The sequence below is a fragment of the Pyrus communis genome, chromosome 15 (genome assembly GCF_963583255.1).
Source record: "Pyrus communis chromosome 15, drPyrComm1.1, whole genome shotgun sequence".
NCBI lineage: Eukaryota > Viridiplantae > Streptophyta > Magnoliopsida > Rosales > Rosaceae > Pyrus > Pyrus communis.
In genome coordinates, this window is record NC_084817.1 from 196,151 (window position 1) to 220,369 (window position 24,219).

The 24,219-nt window shown below is 38.7% G+C and overlaps 2 protein-coding genes and 1 pseudogene across 2 annotated transcripts; 2 read left to right on the forward strand and 1 right to left on the reverse strand.

The window, feature by feature from the left end:
• Nucleotides 1-1,159: 1,159 nt before the first annotated feature.
• LOC137718014 (stemmadenine O-acetyltransferase-like) lies at nucleotides 1,160-2,664 on the forward strand (annotated as a pseudogene).
• A 7,623-nt stretch (nucleotides 2,665-10,287) lies between these two features.
• On the forward strand, nucleotides 10,288-14,092 carry LOC137718160 (pentatricopeptide repeat-containing protein At5g42310, chloroplastic-like). Its single transcript, XM_068457662.1, has 5 exons — nucleotides 10,288-12,332; nucleotides 12,575-12,727; nucleotides 12,810-12,881; nucleotides 13,021-13,208; nucleotides 13,304-14,092. Exons 1-4 carry the CDS (start codon nucleotides 10,536-10,538, stop codon nucleotides 13,129-13,131), a joined length of 2,133 nt encoding a protein of 710 aa, XP_068313763.1. The 5' UTR covers nucleotides 10,288-10,535; the 3' UTR covers nucleotides 13,132-13,208; nucleotides 13,304-14,092.
• Nucleotides 13,723-17,508, reverse strand: LOC137718161 (uncharacterized). The gene is made up of 11 exons (XM_068457663.1): nucleotides 17,244-17,508; nucleotides 16,793-16,850; nucleotides 16,597-16,707; nucleotides 16,319-16,456; nucleotides 16,146-16,215; nucleotides 15,808-15,863; nucleotides 15,415-15,540; nucleotides 15,052-15,191; nucleotides 14,658-14,730; nucleotides 14,490-14,564; nucleotides 13,723-14,402 (listed from the first exon to the last, which is right to left on the reverse strand). The coding sequence occupies exons 1-11, from the start codon at nucleotides 17,447-17,449 to the stop codon at nucleotides 14,082-14,084; spliced, it is 1,374 nt and encodes a 457-aa protein (XP_068313764.1). The 5' UTR covers nucleotides 17,450-17,508; the 3' UTR covers nucleotides 13,723-14,081.
• Between the last annotated feature and the right edge of the window lie 6,711 nt (nucleotides 17,509-24,219).

A 24,219-nucleotide genomic window follows, 5' to 3' on the forward strand; every position in this document is an offset into this window, starting at 1 on the left:
GGAATGGGTGTTTAGACGTGGGACCCTCTTAATTATTTTAATTTGAGTAATGTTATTCATACTATATTTTTATATCACATTTCTATACCACCTTAGGTAGCATCTGATGTGGACAGTCAAATTATTTGAAAATTTTGCACAATCCAAGGAAATGAATGAGAAAGACTCATATACTACAATCATCATTTAATTAACTAGTTTTTCTTAATTATTAGTTTATTAAATGATGAACTAAATTTAAAAATATGATTAATTCAAATAATGTGGTTGTCTACATCAAATGTCATATAAAGTAATATGAAAATGTGGTACAAAAACATGGTATAAATAGCATTTCTGTTTTAATTTTTCTGTTACAAAAAAAAAAAAAAAATCTTAATTTTTTAACTTTTTAATTAATTTATCAATCCAATTGGATGAGTGAGTGGGCATGTTGTTTGCCACATCAGCAATTAACAGCTAAATTGCCAAAATATTTAACAGATGTCTAACATTGCAATGAATTAATAAGTTAAGGTATGACATTGCAACGAATTAATAAGTTAAGGTATGAGATTATGGTACAACTCATAATTAAGATAGTTTTATGTAAATTGATATGATATTGTTAATAAATTGATGGTCATTATCATGATATTGTTAGCTACCTACTTGCTAGCTTAAATTAACATGATATTGTTAGTAAATTGATGATCATTATCAAGCATGCATGTATATGAATGCACGCTTCGGTCTGATAAACATCAGAAAGAGAGAGTATATTAAAACTAGAGTGGGTCGCTGAATACCTAGCTAGAAAGGGTAATGTTAGGAAGATCAAAATTTTAAATCAAATTTGTAAATCAAATGATGTGTCACTAATAAAAAATAAGCATATTAATCAACTTTTAAGTAATAATCGAATTATTAACAATCATATTATTTAGTTTGCAAATTTGGTTTAAAAAATTTGATCTTCCTAGTATTATGGGCTAGAAAATGACCAATGCATATATAGGCATCCCTAATATGACAAACAAAGCTGGAGTCGGACCTCATGCGGAAAGATGCCTTCTGATATATATATATAAAGAGCCCTAGTAGAGAAAATCCTAAAAGAGGATCCAAACGGAATCATCTATCACCTACCTAGCTAATTGAGATAATCGAGCTAATCAAGATGTCGACGTCCATGCAAGTCAAGATAATTTACAATGAGTGCATCAAGCCCTCTTCCCTAACACCCCAACACCTGAGAATCCACAAGCTTTCCCTCTTGGACCAGTTGGTTCCCTCCACCTATGTACCCATGATCCTCTTCTATCTCCCCTCCTCCATTCACCATATTAATATTAATATTACTATTCCAATGAGGTCACAACTGCTAAAGCAATCCCTCTCAGAAACCTTGACTCACTTTCACCCACTTGCCGGCAGAATTAAAGACAGTCTTTCTATTGATTGCAATGACGAGGGGGCTCGTTACATAGAGGCCGAGGTTGACTCCAATCTCTCCCAGTTTCTCAACCATCCTGATCTCTCCTTCCTCAGTCAGTTCCTTCCCGGTGAGTTTATTAGTTGGCAAGAACCCGAAGCAACTCCCGGAGCTCATGTAGCTATGATGCAAGTCACCAACTTTGCATGCGGCGGTTTCGTTCTAGGCGCCTTTGTTTCACATATGGTTGTTGATGGAGCGGCATTGAGCGCCTTCCTCAAAGCTTGGGCGGCCGCAACATTTCTCTACATAGCAACTCCTAGTACTCCTCATCTTTATTCCAAGGGTAATTTTGATGCACCATCTTTGTTTCCCCAAAATGATGCATACCCAAGAGAAGCCACTATGATGGCTTTGTTCTCCCACTTCCTGAAAGTGGGCAACTGTGTTACAAGGAGAATTGTATTTGATGCCCCAGCCCTGGCTACACTCAAGAAAAAAGCAGCCAGCTCAACGGTGCCAAATCCAACGCGCGTGGAGGTTGTCACGACACTCCTCTGGAAACACATTATGGCTGCCTTAAGGCTAAATCTAAAATTGTCCAGAACCAGAGGCCAACTCTGATGACACACATAGTGAATTTGCGTCGAAGAGCTGTGCCACCATTTTCCGAATACACTATGGGAAATTTTGTGTTCATGGCTACCGTGTTGTCACAATGCAGGAGTAATACTGAAGATGATGATCAAAATGAGGACAACTTAGATTATGTTGATGATAATCGTGATCGTGAGTTGGGTAGATTGGCGAGGCTTGTGAGGGAAGCTGTAAGCAAACTTGATGGTGATTTTGTACAAAGCCTACAAAGAGATGGGACTAGAGGGCTCATCAAATTCTGTGAGCCTCTCAAGGAGATGGGAGAGACTGTGTCTCGTGCAGGCGCAGATGCAACTGATGGACAGGGCCCGGATTATATAGGATTTAACAGCCGGTGCAACCTTGGTCTTTATGAAGCTGATTTTGGGTGGGGAAAGCCTGTGTGGGTGGCGTCTGGTGGGGCAAAAAGGGGTGCAGAAGACGCTCCGTACATGAATATGGTGATTTTAATGGATACAAGGTCGGGAGATGGAGTTGAAGCCTGGGTTTATCTGGATGAGCAAGACATGGCTATATTAGAGGGTGATCCTCACTTCCTTGCTTTTGTTTCTTTAAACCCTAGTCCTCTTTCTATTACCATTAAAATACCATAGGGCAGGTTGTAGGCACAAGGCAACTCTGTTTCTCATCCGGGTCCCTGACATTAATTCGTGAAATAAAGATCCATCAAATCTATACCATTTATGTACGTACTAAACAAACCAACATAAATGCGTTTGTACCACTGATTTATTTAACTCCAGTCAGTTGAAAGTATCTCTCTCGTACCAACACCGACTCGTACACAGGAGCCGGACCTTCCTTCAGCTTAATAGGACATTATGGCTTTGGCTATTTAACGTGCTATAACTTAAGGTTTTGTTTGGCAGCTAAAACTGTACTAATTATTTCAGTCAGATAAGATAAATAGTCATCGGATAATATTGAGTAATTAGTTGGACACTTGGTGCAATATCGGACTAAGACCATATTATTTATACTATGTTTGATATACAGCATTTATTGAATACAGTTTCAGCCATATACATATGAATTTAAGTAGAATTCCAAAAAAATTACAAAAATTTATGGAAAAATCCAACTTTTAGAGTCCTTGTAAAATCCACACACAGATCAACTAAAAACAAAAATCTCAAAAATAAATATTTTTAACGGTTGGAGCCTAGATCGTCTTCCTCGTTTTCGTCCTTCTTGTCGAAGCCTAGAAATCAACCATAATCAGGGAAAGTCAAGCTCCATTCCTCGGCTTCGTCCTTCTCGGCAAAGCCCAAATGCAAATTGTTATCCCTCCCCTCGTCAGAGCCCAGATCGGAAGAATTTGAATCATTGTCTTCCTTCTTCAACCCATGGAAAGTTCGATTAAAATTGTTCTTGTCAGATATCAAAGGTGAATGGAGGAGGTGGGAGGTGTGTGTGTAAAGGAGCAGGAAAGAACAAAGACAGAAAAAGAAGAAGACGATGGAGATGAACCTACTATCCCACCGGACTATTATACATAGTTTTAGACACGATAAATAACCGATTATGAGGGGTATAAAATAAGTGGGCCCTGATTAATAGTCCAGTGCTTATTTCATACGAAACTCACCAAACACCTACTTCGTATTATTAATACTATCCGGTGGTACTATACAATGTGCCAAATGAGGCCTAAGGGTAAAATAAATTAAGGTGTGCGGAAGGAGAGAGCAAGGGTTGGCACTTAGCTGCACCAGTTTTGAGGTGTGAGCAGTGGTGGAGCTAGCATGGGGTCATTGGTTGTTATTGACCCCAATAACTTTAAAAACCTCATATATATTTGTCTGTATATTGTATTTGACCCTTACATATAGCTAAGGTAAACTAAATTACAACCTCATCCTCTTACTTCTTCTATTTTCTTCTATCATATTTGTCTTCCTTTTCTCTCTCCTTGTATGAAATACTTTAGTTGAAAAGCCTTGGCATTCTTCAACATTACTCTACAATATCCTACATTCACCCTCGACAAGCCTCTACAAATAATATTAATTGTCGACATATGTTGGCATAAACTTTCAGCATATGTTGACAAGAATTGGTAAGTGTCTATTAGGTGTTCAACGAAATGGCCCAATAAAACTTTTTGGTTGATATTATGACTCCATTATTTGAAAATCATGACTACGCCACTAGGTGTGAGATTATATATACCAATACGGACATTTTTATAGTATATATTTGTCTCCCTAGCCCCCAAGTCCTAGTCTTTTATAGCTAGCTACAACAACGTCCAATACTGAACTTGAACACTGAAGGAGTTAGTTCATTCGAACGCTCAAGGTCAAAACTAATTTACTTAGAACAAGACCCCCAACTCCTGGCATTTGCTTTCCTTCCCTAGATCCAGTCCAAGTTTAGCTAGCTGCTTTCGACTCGACTAATATTTTATTAAACCATGGTCCACTGTCAAATTGCAAACTTGAATATTCGAGCTTCCTTGGGCCTTGGTAATGGCACTATTTCGCTCCTGTTATTAATCTTATTCCTATTCGGGTAAGAATTTCGCAAGGAAAAATCCTTGGCTTGAGCACACAACTCCCCGAGGAGTTGGCACTTTGGTTGGCTATCGGGCTCTCACTTGCTTATCGGGCTACAAGAAGAGGACAGAGTTAGTTCTGAAAAAGTGCCTTTGTTGGGCCTTAGGTGTAGGCCATGAGGCTCGCAATCAAAACTAACTAAGTGTTGACGCGTGCCACTGCCATCTCTGTATGGCAGATGTAGAATGAGTGTATTTAAGCCGATTACTTACGCCCCAAGTTATTCTGACTTCTTATCATCAAAGGATTGTCGTGGATAGGTTAAGTCCACATTAAGTTCTTTTATATGCCTTGAGATCAAAGACTTTTGTTTATCTTGTATGCTTTAAAGGGTAGGGGTTCAAATCTGATCAAGGCATCAGTTTCATCTACTTTTACGATAATAAAAGTACTAAGTGAAACATATCTAAGAATTAGTAGAACTTTGGATCATCAAGAGACCGAAAATGACTTGTATAGATATTGAGAGATACATTATAACACCAGATCTATTAATGGAAACGCAAAAACAAAGAGAGTCGAGCAAGGTTAAAACGTCTTGCAATCTCTTCTCTTTGCAGTTACAAAGGGTTGAGTAATAAAGAGGGACGAGGGGTAAACGAGTTTACACAAGAGAATCGATACTACAACATTTAGGGATGGTAGCAGGGCATTTAGATAGACAAAATATGTCTTTCTACAAGAAATCTAAGGCTAAAAGGGTGCAGAATCTGGACAAAGCGCAACTTTCTGAGTATTTGCTTGACTGAGAGACAAGTTGTATGTTTGTTTGTTTGATTGCTTGAGTGTCCTTGTCTTTGGACCTTTTTCCTCCTTTTATAGACGAATTAACCCAACTGTGTTGTTTCTATTCTTGCCCGAAAGTAGCTGAAGGGTAGTGAATCATCATCATTTTTACATGTTCTGCCATCCAAAAGTACTTTTGGCTCGGGAGTAGGTGGATTTCCATCGGTTGTCACTTTTCATGTAAGCACCTAGCCTTTGCATTAATGTGGTGGGGGGGGCATCATTTTGTTTTGAGATGGATGTCTTGAGCTTGACTCTAGGCTTTGGGCAAACCTTCTTTATTAAGCTCATTTTGGCTTCCTTCCCTTGAAGCCCAAAGTTTAAATATTAACCCAAACAATTCCTATTTCCTACGTTTATCTCAAAAACCAGAGAAATATATTACAATTTACACAACAAAAGAGTCTACAAAAGGTGGAGGGAGGTGGTGCTGGCTGGTTCGGAGGAAATGATGCTCGTGAACCCCCCACGGACATTGTTGGAGCAGAGAAACCCTAGCCGCTGCTGGTGGTAGGTAAGCTAGGAAACGAGTCCCAACTCTCAAAGGTGAGACGGAGGTTAACGATCCGTTTAAGCTTCCAAGTTTAAAAGCAAAACAGTTTTATAGCTCCAATCAGAATCAGGTGGTTCTAACGACTAAGATAGAGTAAATAGAAAATCTAAAAAGGTTACATGGAAACTCTAAGGTTTATGTGGGATACTCCATCATATTCCGCAACACATTTCTTGAGTTAGAGAAATTTTTGTGACCGGAACACAATGATACATCACGTGTTTTTATACAAGTGGTGAGAAATTTTTTTTATGTACATCGATGCTTTTTTTACACTAAGGTTAAGTCGCTCAATAAACATTTTAAAATTGTATCAAATTTACCATCCACGAGATTTAAACCTAAAACCTTTCACTTTCAAGTGAAAAAAGAATATCACTAAATCGTAGTACTAGTACTAACCAGTGGTGAAGCCACATGAGAGCGAGGAGTGGCGGCGGCTACTCCCCTCCTCGGAAAAACAAGATTGGAGCGCTGGTTTTGCCCCTCCCCTCGCCGGAAAATCCACTGGTTCTACTGTTGCTCTTCGTCCTGGTCTGTTTAGATCTGCTCTGCTCGCAGCAAAGCTTTCAATTTTTTTTTAAACAACCAAGCCAAAACGACGTCGTTTTGAACCTGGTAATAAAAAATTAAAAAAAAATCTGAAACGACACCGTTTCGATTAGTTGGAAAATAAATAAATATATATGGGGAGGACCGCGTGTCCCCCATTCCATTCATCTCTCAACCTCTCAACCTCGCGTGTCCCTCATTCTGTTTTCAACCCCCAATCAGAACAGCAAAAGGTGCAGCCTTGCTCCCCAATTCGAAGCAGAAAACGGAACGAAAATTAGGCAACTCTCCACTCCAGCCGCCAGCTTCCAACCTTCAAAGTCACTCTTTAGGTAAATTTTTTAATTCCTAAATTTATAATCCCTAACCCTAATTAATTGTTTAAAACGAATTTTGTTTAATTGGTATAAAATCATATGGTAATGCACTTAATGCACTAATATGATTATTGGCTATTGGTTATTAATATGATTCTATGATTATTGATATGAAATTATGAAATTATTTTTTAGGGTAAAAATTAAAATTTGAATTCTCGATTATTGATTAATTAATTGAATTGTTACATAATGTATTATGTATACAATTATTCATATGATTAGTTGAATTGAATTTTTATTTATCGAATAATTTATATGCTTATTGGTATTGATCAATTGAATTGTTGGTTGGATTAGTTAGTATGCATACTATAGTATAGTCTACTCTAGGATTAAGAGTCTAAGAATTTTTTTTTTCTTTCCATTTTAAAGTTACATAATGGAACGATACTATAATAAATAATGCTTAAATCCTCCTTCAAACATTTCGGGTAGTCATTCTCCTTCAAATATTCCGAGTAGTCCTCCTCCTCCTCCTCCTTCAAATTTTCCAAGAAGTCCTCCTTCGAATATTCCAAGTAGGTCACAACAAAGTAAGGCCACTGAGTTGGATGGGATATTGGCTAATCTTCCTGTAAACCCTGCACATAGACGTTGAATGCTTGATTATCTCCCTAATTATCGTGAAGCAATTCGTAGATACTATCTCCAAAATGATCCTTGTCAACCTAGAGACCACATAATGCCAAGAAAAGTTAGCGACAAACGATGTTTTATCATTGGTTGGTTTGATAAGTTTAAGTGGTTGGAGTATAGTATATCAAAAGATGCTGTATTTTGTCATTATTGATATCTTTTCAAATGTGATTTTGATCAAATGGGTAGCACTGGAAGTGATGTCTTCACTGAGAAAGGGTTTACAAATTGGAAAAAATGACCCAAAAATCTTCAAGTCCATGAGGGGGGGTGTTGGAAGTCTTCGTAATAAAGTTGTACAACAAGCTAGGGATTTGATGACACAAAAACAACACATTGAAACATTTGTGATTAAGCAAACCGATGAAGCTCGCAATAATTATTATACTTTATTGAATGCCTCACTTGAGTGCACAAGATGGTTGTTGGGACAAGGTTTGCCCTTTCGTGGCCATGATGAATCATTGAAGTCAAGCAATAAGGGTAATTATTTGGAGCTTATGCAATTTCTTTCCAAGCATAATGAACAAGTTAGGAAGGTTGTGTATGAGAATGCTCCCAAGAATCTTAAGTATACTTCTTCCGATATTCAAAAAATCTTGTTTGTGCTTGTGTCATTGAAACTATAAATGCAATCACTAAAGATATGGAATGTGCCTTTTTTTCTCCTTTGGTTGATGGAGCACATGATTCTTCAACTAAAGAGCAAATGGCGGTGGTATTGCGTTATGTGAACAAAAAAGGATAAGCAATTGACTAGTAGCTCGCTTGAAGAGGCCATTGAAAGATTGTTTGTTACAACAAATTTGAGTATGTTCAAGTTACGAGGACAAGGCTATGATAGAGCTAGTAATATGAGAGGTGAGTTAAATGGTCTTAAAACAAAGATTTTGAACAAATACCCTCAAGCATTTTATATTCATTGTTTTGCACACCAACTCAAACTAGCTCTTGTATTCGTGGCAAAGGAAAATGAAGATGCTGCCAATTTCTTCATCAATGCTAGTAGTTTGGTGAATCCTATTGGATCATCGTGTAAGCATCGTGATGCATTTAGAGAGAAACAATAAGAACAAATTCAGAAAGCTCTTGATCTTGGTAATCTTGAAACAGGTAAAGGGTTAAATCAAGAAGGTAGTCTCATGCGTTTATGTGATACACGTTGGAACTCGCATTATGGTACTATAGTTAGTATTATTGTTATGTTTGAAGCCGTGGCGGAGGTGGTTAAGTGGATTAAAAGTGATCACAACCAAGATAATCTCGGTGAAGCAACTAGGTTATTCAAAGACATACAAACTTTTGATTTTGCATTTCACCTTTTCTTGATGAGACTTATATTGGGAATTACAAATGAGTTATCACATATATTGTAAAAGAAAGATCGAGATATTGTGAATGCGATGGCGTTAGTGGAAGTATGCAAGCAAAGACTACAATCCTTGAGAGATGATGACTTTCGGGATTTGTTTCATGATGTAGAAATGTTTTGTGAGGAGCATGATATTATCATTCCTAACATGGAGGATTTGCATTTCGTACCTGGAAAATCAAGGCGTAAAGCTCCAAAAATCACAAACTTTCATTACTATCGTGTGGACCTCTATTTTCAAGTCCTTGATATGCAACTAAATGAATTGAATGAGCGCTTCAATGAGGTAAACACCGAGTTGCTTCTTTGTATGGATGCTTGAGTTCGGTGAATAATTTTGCATCTTTTGACAAAGCAAAAATTGTTCGTTACTTTATCCTCAAGATTTTGATCATATGGATCTCATGAATCTTCCAATTCAACTTGACAATTACATTCATGATATGAAGATGCATAGTGAGTTTTCATCATTGAGAGAACTTAGTGATCTTGCAAAAGAGTTAGTGAAGACTGGGAGGTGTGAAAGTTATATGTTAGTGTATAAACTTCTTACATTGGCTTTGGTGTTACCGGTTGCAACTGCTTCGGTAGAGAGAGCTTTTTCAACTATGAAGATTGTGAAAACACCATTGCGTAACAAAATGGGAGATCAATGGTTAAGTGATAGTTTGATTGTTTACATTGAGATAGATATATTTACTTGTATTGATAATAAACATATTATGCGACGTTTTCATGACATGAAACCTCACCGACAACAATTGTAATTTGTTTGTATTGATTAATTATGGAAGACATTACTGTATAAAAAATTTAGTTGTTGCTATTTTTCTTTAACCTTGCACTCTTTTAAGTTCACCCCTCCCCTCGAGAAAACCTGGCTTCGCCACTGGTACTAACTGACTAATTTTTAAGTTATTAATTTTTTAACACAAATATTTCACCATTCGTATAATAACACTAACACTATGTTTGAATGAAGAAATTTTAAATTACTAAGGAATTTTAAAAGGACGGAAATTGAAATGATGAGATTTTATTTTATAGAATTTGTGAATTTTTTTGTTTGCTTAACATAAAGGAACAATGGAATTGAATATGGAATTGTTATTTTTAAGTTGTCAATCATAGGATTTGGAAATAATGCATATTTACATGGAATTTAAACTTGGAAATTGGAGGTCCCAAATTCCAATTTTTTTTCCCATGCTGAAATTATAATTTTTTATATTTATAAATCCAAGCAAAAAATTTCGTGCATATCAATTTCTAAATTATGATGTTTATCCAAATTCCAATTTTATTTCTCTCGTACAAAAACATAACATCCCTATTTCATCCCACTGAAAATTCTCCCCTCTGTTGGCGTTTCCCTCCGCTAAAACTATCGCCACCCGAAACAAAACAAACCGATAAAATACTCAATAGAATACCATTAACCATACCCAATTGAGTAATTCAGTTGGCTGGGGTTTGTCGCCGCTTAACAGCCATCCCTAACTGCAACACCACAACTTCTTTGGTGGAGGAGGAGGAGGAGGAGGAGCCGCCGTTTGAGGAGGTAGATGCTCAACTCAGCTCTCTCACTAGCCAAATTGAGCCAATCAAATTCAAAGGAAGTGTAAAGATGATGCTTCTGCCAGTGCCAGGTTCGACTTGCTTCCCTTCCATTCAATTGGCTTCTCCGACACTCATCCGCCACCACCACCATGTCTGGCCTCTGTCTGCCACCGCAGCCGCTGCCGTTACCAATTCATCCGAACCCCATCTGCCCCCAATTCCATCTTCCTCAACTACGAATCATTTAACCTCAACCTCGAGACGACGCCGCTTTGGGGACGACCAAGCTGCCGCTTCCCCCTATGACTTTGGCCCCCTCCTCACCTTCCTCGCCAACTCATTGTCATCCGATGATGATTCCGCCTCCTCCTCTTCCTCCTCCTCCTCCTCCTCCTCTCCAACCTCACTCGACCCGTCCGAGTTCCAGCTGGCCCAGTCCTACCGCGCTGTCCCTGCCCCACTCTGGCACTCCCTCCTCAAGTCCCTCTGCGCCTCCCACTCCTCTTCCGACATTGGACTTGCCTACGCCGTCGTTTCGTGGCTCCAAAAGCACAACCTCTGCTTCTCCTACGAACTCCTCTACTCCATCCTCATCCACGCCCTCGGCCGCTCCGAGAAGCTCTACGAGGCTTTCTTGCTCTCCCAGCGCCAATCCCTCACTCCCCTCACCTACAATGCTCTCATCGGCGCCTGTGCTCGCAACGGGGACCTCGAGAAGGCCCTCCATTTGATGTCCCGCATGCGCCAGGACGGTTACCGCTCCGACTTCGTCAACTACAGCTTGATCATTCAGTCCCTCACCCGCTCCAATAAGATTGATTCCCCAATCATGTTCAAGCTCTACAGGGAGATTGAGTCCGAGAGCATTGAGATTGATGGCCAGCTCTTCAACGACATCATTGCTGGTTTCGCTAAGGCCGGCGAGGCCTCCCAGGCTGTGCACCTTCTGGCCATGGTCCAGGCCACTGGCTTGAGCCCCAAAACTGCCACTCTGGTTGCTGTCATCTCAGCCTTGGGGAATTCCGGCAGGGTAGTTGAAGCTGAAGCTATCTTTGAGGAAATGAGAGAAGGAGGATTGCAACCCAGGACTAGGGCTTACAATGCCCTCCTCAAAGGCTATGTGAAGGCAGGCCAACTGAAAGATGCCGAATCCATTGTGTCCCAGATGGAGAAGAGCGGTATTTCTCCTGATGAGCACACTTACAGCCTGCTCATTGATGCCTACGCGAATGCAGGTAGGTGGGAAAGCGCAAGAATTGTGTTGAAAGAGATGGAAGCTAGCAATGTGCAGCCTAATTCCTATGTTTTCAGCAGGATTTTAGCCAGCTACCGTGATAGAGGGGAGTGGCAAAAGTCGTTCCAAGTTTTGAGGGAGATGAAGAGCAGTGGAGTAAGACCCGATAGGCATTTTTACAATGTCATGATTGACACTTTTGGAAAGTCCAACTGTCTTGATCATGCTATGGCTACCTTTGAAAGGATGCTATCTGAGGGAATCCACCCGGACACCGTCACCTGGAATACACTTATAGATTGTCATTGCAAGTCAGGCCACCATGTAAGGGCGGAGGAGTTGTTTGAGGAAATGCAGCAAAGTGGGTGCGCCCCTTGCGCCACCACCTATAACATCATGATCAATTCCTTTGGGGAGCAGCAAAGATGGGATGAGGTGAAAGGCTTGTTGGGGAAGATGCAGTCTCAGGGTTTACTGCCTAACATAGTTACCTATACCACATTAGTTGACATTTATGGAAAGTCGGGGAGATTTACTGATGCAATAGAGTGTTTGGAGGTTATGAAGTCTGCAGGCATGAAGCCATCCCCGACGATGTACAATGCCCTAATTAATGCCTATGCACAAAGAGTAAGTTGTCTTCCTTACTCTAATGTTAATGTGTGTGTGTGTGTGTGTGTGTGTGTTTATTTACTTCTATTCCAATGCTGAAGCTTTTAGATAGATATCAACCAGAAAGCTATTCTTCTTACTTCAGACTACCAGTTTTGTCTTTCTGTTTGAATCCCTGATAGTGAATTGGATAGAGTCTTATCGTGAGTGTGAGGGTTGAGCATCCATTTGATTTGATCTTCCATTTGAATCTTTGACAGGGTTTGTCGGAGCAAGCACTGAACGCATTTAGGGTAATGAGAGCAGATGGATTAAAACCCAGTCCCTTGGCTCTCAATTCGTTAATCAACGCATTTGGTGAAGATAGAAGGGATACTGAGGCCTTTTCTGTGTTGCAGTACATGAAGGAAAATGTGAGTTATTTCTAATGTTGTGACAGTCACTGTTACTGCACGGATTGGTACAAAAATTGATCTTGTTTCCTTATAACTGCAGGACCTGAAACCAGATGTAGTTACGTATACTACACTTATGAAAACCCTTATCCGTGTTGATAAATTTTGTAAGGTATGAATTTCGTATAATATTAGCATATATGTGTATGCACACATATATGTATGTACACGTGCACACGCGCACACACACACACATACCCATATTCATATATTTGATTTTGAATGTATAAATTGCATGATTTTGGTTTCAGGTTCCAGCAGTGTATGAAGAAATGATTATGTCTGGCTGCACTCCAGATAGGAAAGCTAGGGCAATGTTACGGTCTGCGCTGAAATACATGAAACAGACACTCAGATCCTAAATGACATGATTTGAGTCATACAGCCACAGTTAAATGTGTTCACCTATTATTTTGGTCTGGTCAGGTCTGATACTAAGGTTAGGCCAAACCCGTTTATTTTTATGATGGTCATAATTTTGTGGAATTAAGTTTCACACATGCCAGCATCTTCGACAGTCTGATGATTTTGCAGGAATGATGATTCGCACTGGCCATCGTGCAAGAGTATCCAATATCAAGGGCAATCGTGTTCCGGAGTTTCGGAACGATGACACTGAGCACACCCTAGTGACAAACACAGGAACAACTGAAGAAATACACCCCCTTTACCATTACCATTACCTCACTCAAATTTTAGGTTGTAACTGTTTTCCATAAGCACGGCTGCACCAGATAAAATGTGATTCATTGCTTGTATCCTGTAAAAATTTGTCCGATTATTTTTCATCATAAAGTAGAATGTAATTATAAAACTAAGTTGCATGTGTTTTTGTTAATTTATCAAAAGGAAGTATGCAAACAAATATGGCGACGTCAACTCTTGAATATTCAAGGCATGAACAAGAACAACGATTAAGTTGCTCAGAGATTCGAGTAAAATGCGAGTATAAATTCAATCCAAGCAAATAGATGATCACTTAAATTAAAAGAATATTATGAGTTTGAAAATTGTTCCCATCGTGTGTACTTGTACAGAATAAAAAATTCAACTTAAAGTACATCTTTTCTAAAAAATTTGGCATACACCCACCCCCTATATATTTCTTATTTTTGCTTCTCCTTTTTCCCATGACAACTAGGAACGTGAAATCAAAAAATTCACTTCAAATTATGGACCTAAACTTCTTGCTGCTCATGGTGTTTCACAATTGGTATTGAAAATCAATGGAGAAGTGGAGGAAATGTCCGGAACAACACGTCGGTCAATACAGTGCAGCACGAAGCCTCTAACACGGAGTCGTTTCTCAATATCAGATTGCAATAGCAGAAACAATTGGTCTAGCACACTTGCTTTTTGAAATTCTGGAACAGAACATGAACATTAACAGAACAGACGATAACAAGAAGAGCCTGAAATATGTTCTTATCTCCTGCATTCCTAGTTCAAGCACCTCCATCTTCTTTCCGTATCTACTACTCCTCTCGACTAAGTACCCTTCAAGATACTCATCTATGGATACCCACTTGTCTAATAAGGTGGGCACAGAAGACTTTGAATAATTTTCACCAAGCTGCTCTGGCCCCAATTTAAAAATTGTGAAAAATGCAGCAGACCATTCATTGAGAACTCTCTGAAAGCAAAAAGATTTATACTGTTTTCATTGACTGACCCTTCTATATTTGCAGAAACTTAAATGATGACCAAAAAACTGACATACATTGAAGGTACCCAATTCTGTGGGATTGAACATTTTGAAGCAATCTCTTGATGAGGCTGCTCCATCTCCATATATCTGAGTCACAATGAAAAAGGATGCAGATTTGTCTGGGTCAGGTTGCTTTAAGATCAGAACTTTGAGGGGAAAATGAGGGATAACTTGACAAACCTCAAAGGTGAAAGCCATTGGCACCTTTACAATGTCGAACATAAAATCAGTTGCTGTCCCATGTGCCAGGTACCTAGAAATAAAACTTGATGAAAAACCATTTTAAAGAGTAAGCATCGAAACCTACGAATTTGGCTCATGATTCGAGGAGAAATGTTAGCTCTTTTTTTTTTTTGGGAGGGGTAGAAGAGGGGGGGGGGGGGGTGTGGGGGGGAGTGGTAAAGGTTAATGAGTCAAATAAACCACTTAAAATTTCAGTCGCAGCAGAGCTTAGCCTTGCAGTCCAGCTACCACCGCAAAAGGTGGTTATGTGGTTATAAGAATAGAGTCTGATCTTAAAATTTCAGGTAACAATCAACTGAACATTATAATAATGACTGTTAGTAATACTAACCCAACAGAACCTCCACCAGACCCAACCATGCAACGCTTTTGGAAATGCAGTTGGTTGAGTTCTTCAAGCAATGACTTCATCTGGTGGGAGGAAACTCCATCTGGGGTTGTGTTCTTATGGTCATACGGCATAAATAGAGCCTGAACAAACCAGAAGCTATATAAGAAATGTATCATATGCAGAGTACACAAACCCTAAGTTGAAAAGATTCAAAAATTGAGGATCACTTTGACACTTCAATGGTAATTGGAAAAAGAACATAAAATTGTATAAAGTGGCAAACCATAGTATTACATTAATCATTAACTTCAAAAATGGTAGATGACTTCGGAGTCAACATGAGGGAATACTAATTGAACCTACCTCCATCCCAGAGTGTATATTAATCCATATGTGTGGATCAAATGACATGGAAACTTTCCGCATTATCTGAGTTTCAGGCTCGCTGAAAGGAGCAGTTCCAGGATTTTCCTCATATGGATCATAATCCTGGTATAGAAAAACAAAATAAAAGCAAAAGAATAGTCTTAAGCACAAAATAGAACCAGAAATGGAATGACAGTTGAATATTGAAGTTAAGGAGACGAAGCAGGAAACAATACGTGAAGCTCATCAGCTAATGGTGGGTTATATATTAAGTGTAGTGCTATATAATCTTAAAGAACATCCACCTAAAGAAGACATCTTAATCAATTCAATACACTTAAATGATGAAATAAACAAGCAACATGATAAATGCAGTATTCTATGATTAACCTTCTCTTTTTTTCCCCAATCCACGCTCCAATTACGGTTGGGATCAACTCCCCTCCCTGTCCAATATGCAAATTAAGCATTCAACAATCTTTATAAGAAGTGATACATAAATCAAGGATTCATGCACATAAACAGACATAAAATCTTGAAGAATTACCACACACACGGGGGGCATTTTACAGTTACCATGCTATCCGTGGAAAAATCTCTTATTAGTGTTCTTTCATATAATAGGGGAGCATTTGATTGACAGAGAATTCTATTTATAATGGTGTCTGTGTGTCTCTCTGTGCATGTGTGCATATATATTTTAGATCCCAGAAAATCAATTGCTTTACCATTTCTCCTCTCACAGAGATCCCCTGCTTCAACAAGTCTACGGCCATTTAAGTTTTCCATTGGAACCACCTGACATAAAATAAGATATCAGAACTCAAAAAATACCAAACTTGTTAAAGTATCTCTCTCCAAAGAAATAGCTAAGAACTGCAGCACATTACAAAAATGTTACCTTTATCAAGAGCTTGTCAAGGGTACTGTCTAAGGAGGCTGGGTCCAGGTTGGGTAGAACCTGTTCTTTACTCAAGATTGATAGGATTCGTAATGCAAGCTCGGATGTAATAAGCTCCCTTCCATGCTGCCCAAAACTCTGGAAGACAAGGAATCATCTGTCAAAAACACCAGCCATTACCAATCTGAGATTATCTATGACCGTAAACAGCCAGCCCGCTATGCAAAATATAGTCAGAACGAATCCAGCGTATAATAATACATGAAAAAAAAACTTACAAGAAGGATCCGTAACTTTGGCTGGTCATCAGTCTCTTGCCTTCTCCGGCAATAGGTAACTATTGCGATCTCAGCAGAGTAGCCCTTGTTTCGAGATTTAACTGTATCCAACTGCCATTAACATCAAAGTATTAGAATATGAATTATGAAATGAATTTCAGAAAAATGATAAGACTCTCAAGCAGAGGAAACCTACAGTGAGCTCGTCTGGGTGCCGAAAGACGAGAGCTTTAATTTCTTCCATCAAATCCCCACTGCAGACAAATAAAAAAGGAAAACTTGGATTGTTATACATTTATTGTAGATGATGTTTTCGGGGTTAAATTAAATTGGCTGAGGAATTCATAACAAGTTCACATGATCAAAGTAAGGCAAATAATTGAAAGGTGAGGGAGGGAATAGCCAAGGTTCCCTACAACTTGTGACCAACCTAACCAACCATAGAGTCAGAAAACAAGAAATTACAGAAAGCAACAGAAAACCCATCTCAAGATTTAAACAAAAATACATGAATCAACCAGTAACTGCCATTCGGCACAATTCCGCAGAAGGCAGATGAGATTAATCAGTCAAAATACATGATTAGTACAAAAAGATTGGAATAAAGTAAAGAAATAAAACAAATTGAGATAGAAAGTAGAGGTGACCTGGAATGATAGAGATCGCGGTTGATGGGGGTGAGAGAAGAAGGATTGGTGATGTTATTAGTATTGCCATGGACGACCAAGAAAGCTTGCAACCACGCAAAGAAGCAGAGAGTGATGGATAAAGGACAGGAGAGAGGAAGGAGATGAGCCATGGCTTTGGCAGTCATCGGAGGAACAAGGAGATGAGCCATGGTTTGGGTTTTCATTATTCCATTATTTATTATATTCTCTCTTTTCTTTGGAGCTGTGGTTGGTCAATGGTTCAATGGTCATGGTGGTAAAATGGCATCAAAATGGCATAAGAAGAAAACAAAAGAAACAAGGGAAAGACAAGGGTTGTATTGTCTTTTGGTCTTTTGATTATTATTCCACTTTCCACGTTCGACGGTCTTGATGATATTGATACCTCCGCAGCGCTGCACTTTATTACATTACATTTTAAACAGCTTTAACGAAATGTTTTCAGTACTATTTATTTTAACGAAAAATTATATTTTAGCATTAAATCAAGCTGGGACTTTGTCAATCCACTCTAGCCCACAAATTTGCATGGCACCCAACCCAAGCTAAGCTAGTTTCTAGGCCAGTTCAAACTTTACTGACCAAGGAACCGGCCTATTTGCCTGGCGCGTGGCTTTCATGCGGCCGTGGGCTCGAGTACCCAACAGCCATTCAAAGGAGGGGCCTGCGGCGCAGGCGCATTCACATCCCACCCCGGGTAGGCAACATGGCCCACTATCTACTGTTAGATTTCCAATGGTAAAAGAAAATTGAATTTCACTTTTGATCTGGACCGTCCGATCACAGATCAACGGTCCACGTTTTTCCCTCAAAATTAAAAAAATAAATAAATAAAAAGGCCCAACGGTCAGAATTATGACCGTTGGCCACGTGGCATGTAACATTCCACATCGCCCAGGGGAGTGGATCATGTAAGCCTTATATGTATATTATCATCTCTACCTAGCATGAGGCCTTTTGGGAGCTCACTGAATTCGGGTTCCATGGAAACTCCGAAGTTAAGCAAGTAGGGGCGAGAGCAATCCCATGATGGGTGACCCACTGGGAAGTTCTCGTGTGAGTTCCTAGAAACAAAAACGTGAGGGCGTGGTCAGGGCCCAAAGCGGATAATATAGTGCTACGGTGGAGTCGAGCCGGGGATGTAGTGGGGGCCCGGGCCGGGATGTGGCAATTTGGTATCAGAGCCAATCCCTGGGCGGAAGTGTGCTGACAAGGACGTCGAGCCCCTAAGGGCGGTGGATTGTAACATCCCACATCGCCCAGAGAAGTGGATCATATAAGCCTTATATATATTCTCATCTCTACCTAACACGAGGCCTTTTGGGAGCTCACTGGCTTCGGGTTCCATGGGAACTCTGAAGTTAAGCGAGTAGGGGCGAGGGCAATCCCAGGATGGGTGACCCACTGGGAAGTTCTCGTCTGAGTTCCCAAAAACAAAATAGTGAGGGCGTGATCAGGGCCCAAATAGGACAATATCGTGCTACGATGGTGTTGAGCTCAGGCCGTGATGTGACATGGCAGCTTATAGGCTGTTGGATTTGAATATTTTTCAAATCCAACGATCCAGATTAATTAACTAAATTAAAATTTATTAAAAATCATGAAAAAATATAGAGACTTTGTATAATTTCGTATTTATTTGTAGTACTTTATTTAATTTATTATGTAATTTTTATGTAATTTCGTCTTTATTTTTAGTACTTTATGTAATTTCTTATTTATTTTTATTTATAGATGTAATTTCTTATTTATTATTAGTATTTTGTGTAATTTCTTATTTATTTTTAGAACTTAGTACATTCGGATAATGACACGTGGCGTAATAAGATCGGTTGAAAATCTTATCGTAATCTTGGCTAAATTATTGTAAACAAATTGTAACATGTGACGTGTCGAGATTGGTTGCAAATCTTAGCGGAAATCTATTCACAAAATAGTACGTTCGGATAATGACACGTGGCGTGACGAGATTGGTTAAAAAAATTATCCGAAATTAAAACTATTTTATTTATTTATTCTTTTATAAAAAAATTTAAAATAATTTAAATGGGTTGGGTGCCAGCGCATTTTGTAGGAGTGGAAATCGTTTGTGCCAACACATTTTTTTAGGGGTGAAGATGCCCTTAGCCTATTACTGTTCATTGAAGTCTATCATTGTTTACTGTTGAAGTCTATCATTGTTTACTGAGTGGATAAATGAGTTGCGTGCTAATGTAAAATCTTTAGGGGTAGAATTGCTCTAATGGGCTCATTGGTCGTTGCAATCAATGCCCAGGTCATCCTTGATCTTCCCGGCAAGCGGGTAAAATCCAATCAAGATCTCCGACAAAGACGTCTTTAGAACACGCAACCTTTTCATGATTATGGCGTCATCATCGTCTTCGTCGTTGTCGTCTTCAAGATCATCATCTCCAAGGAGAGTGATAGTAGTGCAGGGTTTTATGAGGTAGGAGTATCATAATAGTATGGGAATTGTCATAAAAGAGGATAATGGGAGCAAGGGAGCATGTATGAGTTGATCCAAAAGGGAAAGCTTAAAAATTCTTCGGTGGGAGGGTGTTGGGGAGGATGGTTTAATTCTCTCTGTGGAAAAATTTTCCACTTCCATTTTCATCATGAATGTATTATGGTGTGTACTTTTGTTTGACAATTTCTTAATTTAAAATAAAAATAAATGTTAAAAAGAAAAAATCTTGGAGGTTTCAACTACCTAGTTTATAACTTTCATTTTACTAATCTCAAGTATCTTGAAATTCCAACTTTCATACCTAAATTTTTTTGTCCCACTTTCATTCCTAAAGTTCGAATTTTGTGATACTTTCATACTTTCGTTAGCCTTTCTGTCAAGATTCCATTATATGCCTACATGGACGTCGTAAAACCCATAATATTTGAACCACGTGAGTAAAATTAAAAAAGAATTACCTAACAAAATTATTACTATTTTTATCCACATGGCACAAAATATTATGCAATCCACGACATTCATATAAGTAGACGGAAGTGTGAAAGTCTCACAAAATTCAAACTTTAGGTACGAAAGTGAGACATAAAAAAAACTTTTGGTATGAAAGTTGAAAATTAATGATATTTGAAAGTAGAAAGTGACAATTTTTCTTAATGGCTTAATGTTAGGAAAACTAAATTTGTACACAAAATTTGCAAACTAAATGATGTGTCACCAATATGAATGAGTTTGTTTATCAACGCTTAAGTCATAATCCAATCATCAACTTCTATGTCATTTAGTTTACAAAAATTTGTATACAAATTTGGTCTCCTTGGCTTAATTAGCACCCCACATTAAAAGTTAATATTAAATGACTTATGTACCCTACTATGCAATGACAATTTTGACCTTATTAGGTTTTAAAAAAAAAAAAAAACTTTCTAAATAGACCCTAAATCACTTTTAACGTATTATTTATCTTTTTCAACTATCAAAGTCAATTCCACTTTCATTGTTGAACAAAACTCTAACCAATGAAACTATCTTTGAAAACCTTCACTGCACTTTCGTATATTGCTGGGTATCAAATTGTGAATCAAGATCACAATTTTTTTTTCAAAATTTTATTTTATAGGAGGCCTTTCTTTCTTCCCAAATACCTTGTGATTCCCCAGATAACCATACTACCTAATATTTTTTTCAGCCTATTATTGATTCAAGCCTAATGTTTATTTACAATGTCACTACTGCTACTAATCAATAATTTTAAATAATTTTGATCTTGAGGTGTATGATTCTTAGCCAATTATATTAGTTTGCTATAATCACTATCTCTAGCAGAAATGTTTCAGTTTGGTCTGCTGGATGTTTATTGGAGTGCTATGAGTACTCGCAGAAACAATCGCTAGAACAACCAAGTGGGATTTAGAGATTCTGGAAGCAGCAATAATAGAGGACATGGTTTCCCAGTTCTTGGCACAACTGGCCCTCACAGGTGAGGAGCAACATGTGGTTATGGTTGATAAACAGGAGGGTTTACTGCTACGAATTTCCAAGTTTTCTTAATGGGAAGGGTACTAAAGCGGAAAACTTTGAATAAGGAGAGATTCAAGAAACAAATGAGTACTATAAGATTTGAAGAAGTGGGGCGTATAGAAATTGTGGGATGTATTAGAAAATGTAATGTGTATGTTGAGAATGTGGGGTGTGAGAGTATTATGGGAAAGTATGTGAGGTGTATTAAAATAATTTTCAATTGAAAAAGTAAATGTAAAGTGTATTAAGTATGTAAGGTTTATTCAACAATACGTAGGGTGTTAATATAATAAACATTCTTAATTATATATTAATTGCTAAGGATTTAAATATTTTGTGATTCGTTCGGATTCTCTGCTAGGATTTCCTGTACTTGGATGTAAGTCAATTTATTGTGTTGTTAAGGATTTTAGGGGGCGTTTGTTTGCCCTCACTAAGTTGGACTGGACTGGACTAGACTAGCTATTAGTCCAATACTGTGTTTGTTCCATGCTGGGACTAACATTAATGAGACTAAAGGGGACTAGCATGGACAAAACCCTTCACTAAGAGGTCTTAGCGAGACCCCCAATAACCATGGGACTAGCTAAAATTATCCTCTCTTTCTCGTCCTCATCATGCTCAACGACCACTCCCGACAGATTCCTCGTCATCTCCGGTCACCTAGATCAATCATTAACTTTCCGACTCTCTTTCATATCCATTTCACAACCAACTTTCATATAAAATATACCAAATTGAAGCTGGGAGTGACAAGATTACGATTTTACCTGAATCGAGGCTAAAATGTGGTTGAATGTGGCCGGAAAATGGCCTGGAAGTCTCACCCTGTATGGGCTTCTTCAAATCCATGACAGATTCGAGCATTCAAAGCTAAGATCTCGGTCCAGGGATGGTGATGAATTTTTTGGCGGTGCTAATTTCATCCAATTTGACGAGGGTTGGCCGGAAAACACATCGGGAAACCTGCAACTCGTCGGGAAAATTGAAGCCGTGAGGTTCCGTTCGAACAACGCATAGCTAGAGAGAGGGGGAGGATAGAGAAATAGAGACTGGAATCAATAAGGAGTTTGATCAGGAATGAGAAAGAGACATGAATTGAGAGGTCTAAGAGGAAAAAAAGAGGGAAAGGGTGGGACGATGAGAGAAGAGGAAAAGAGTGGGACAGAAATGGTAGGAAAAGATGGAGAAAAAGATAAGATCATAATAAAATATTAATAATTTATATATTAAATAATATAATATTAGAATTTGTTATTATCCAGCTTCTTAGTCCAATACTGCACCAAACGCTTCATTAAGTTAGTCCAGTTTAGCCTAGTCTAAGCTAGTCCAGCTTAGTCCTTGAAGCTAATCCAGTCCGAGATAGTCCGGCGCAACAAACGCCCCCACTGGACTAGACTGGACTACTCATTTGTTTGGCTTCATTAGCCTTCACTGGACTAGACTGGACTACTCATCAGTGCAGTCCTGTGTTTGTTACATATTGGGACTAAGTTTAATGGGATTAAAGGGGACTTGCGTTCACTAACTCTCTCACTAAAGGGTCTTAGCGAGACCCCCCAAATACCATGGGACTGCTAAGACCCTCGTTGCGTTATTCTTCTTTGCGTCGCGTCCTACACTCACCAAACTATGGCAAGATCACACCGCAGGTCCAAACCACCACCAATCTCTCTCTCTCTTTCTCCTCACCCTGAGCCTAGAATCACGAATAAGACCTCAAATTCAACCTTTAATCAGAGAACCCACGAGCTCCATTTCCAATTCGAGAGAACTCCGTCGATTTAAGGTTTTCAGATCGAATTTCTGGTCCTGCATATACAAGTGAGCTTGAATGATTTAATTTTCCTTACGAAGGATTATAACCATGGAGGGTTTGCAGAAGATGACTGGGTTTTGGGTTGGGTGCTTTGCATTCTTCCTCTCTCTCTCTTTTTTTTTTTTTTTAATTTTTTTTTTACTTTATTTGTTATGTTCTTTAAAGTTTCGGAACATTTGATGGATTCTGTGAATTCGTTGCTTTTGGTTTGTGAAGGGAGGCCGGATATGTGAGTATTTTGGGATACCATTTCGTTCAGATCAAATTGAACGAAATCTGGATTCTATGAATGGACTGGTTAATCAAATTTTGAATGATTTCAATTAGTTCTGATTTTTCAAGGATACCAAATTGAACGATTTCTGATTTATCTGGACTTTGGGTTAAGCATTTGTTATTGGAAGTTTTGCAATTTCCAAGGTGCAGATGAGCACCAACAATTTGCGAAGAAGATGCCATTTTTTACATATTGATATTTTTAATAGAAAAGAAATTAAAATATAATAATAATAATTTATTGTTAGTCCGACATTGCATCAAACGTTTCAGTAAGTTAGTCCAGATTAGTCTAGTCTAAGTCAATCCAGCTTAGTCCTGAAGCTATTATAATCCGAGATAGTCCGGTGTAACAAACGCACCCTTACGAATATTTGTTCGCTTCGGCAAATAGCAAATCATGTTTGTGAAATAAAAAAATGGAATTCATGGATACTGTAGCAAAAAAACGAAAAAAGGATTTTGCGGTTTCTTCCGATAGACGATCAAAAGTCCAAATCTCTCTCTTCGTGAGAGTTCCTTCCCCCTTGAGAGAGTTTGTTTTTAACTGCTTCCTCCCCCTTCCGTCGCCGGCCCTGGCTGTGTCCTGGGTTGGCGGTTGTCTCCCTTTTCTCTTTTTCTTCCTTTATTTTCTGCATGCTCGTTGGCCTGCGTTTTGTCCCCATTGTTTCGCCCCACTTTACCTGCTCTCCTAGCTCTGATCCCTTCTTCTTCCAATCTTAGTTTCCCATTCACATCCTTATTTCTCTTCCTTCACCATCCTATCTATCAAACATTCCTCTGTCTCACTCAATTTGGGCTCTGCAGGCCATTTTTCTTCACGCGATTTGTCACGACCTCTCGGAAGGTGAGTACAGCTCTGACTTTAGTGG

What these genes read in the sequence shown, in the direction of transcription:
- LOC137718160 (XM_068457662.1), top strand. Translation starts at nt 10,536, where the DNA reads ATGATGCTTCTGCCAGTGCCAGGTTCGACTTGCTTCCCTTCCATTCAA. An exon ending in TTAATGCCTATGCACAAAGA is followed by an intron (nt 12,333 to 12,574) that starts GTAAGTTGTCTT and finishes AATCTTTGACAG; the next exon opens with GGTTTGTCGGAGCAAGCACT. An exon ending in GTGTTGATAAATTTTGTAAG is followed by an intron (nt 12,882 to 13,020) that starts GTATGAATTTCG and finishes TTTTGGTTTCAG; the next exon opens with GTTCCAGCAGTGTATGAAGA.
- LOC137718161 (XM_068457663.1), bottom strand. Translation starts at nt 17,449, where the DNA reads ATGAAAACCCAAACCATGGCTCATCTCCTTGTTCCTCCGATGACTGCC. An exon ending in TTGACAAGCTCTTGATAAAG is followed by an intron (nt 16,216 to 16,318) that starts GTAACATTTTTG and finishes ATTTTATGTCAG; the next exon opens with GTGGTTCCAATGGAAAACTT. An exon ending in ATTGGGGAAAAAAAGAGAAG is followed by an intron (nt 15,541 to 15,807) that starts GTTAATCATAGA and finishes TTTCTATACCAG; the next exon opens with GATTATGATCCATATGAGGA.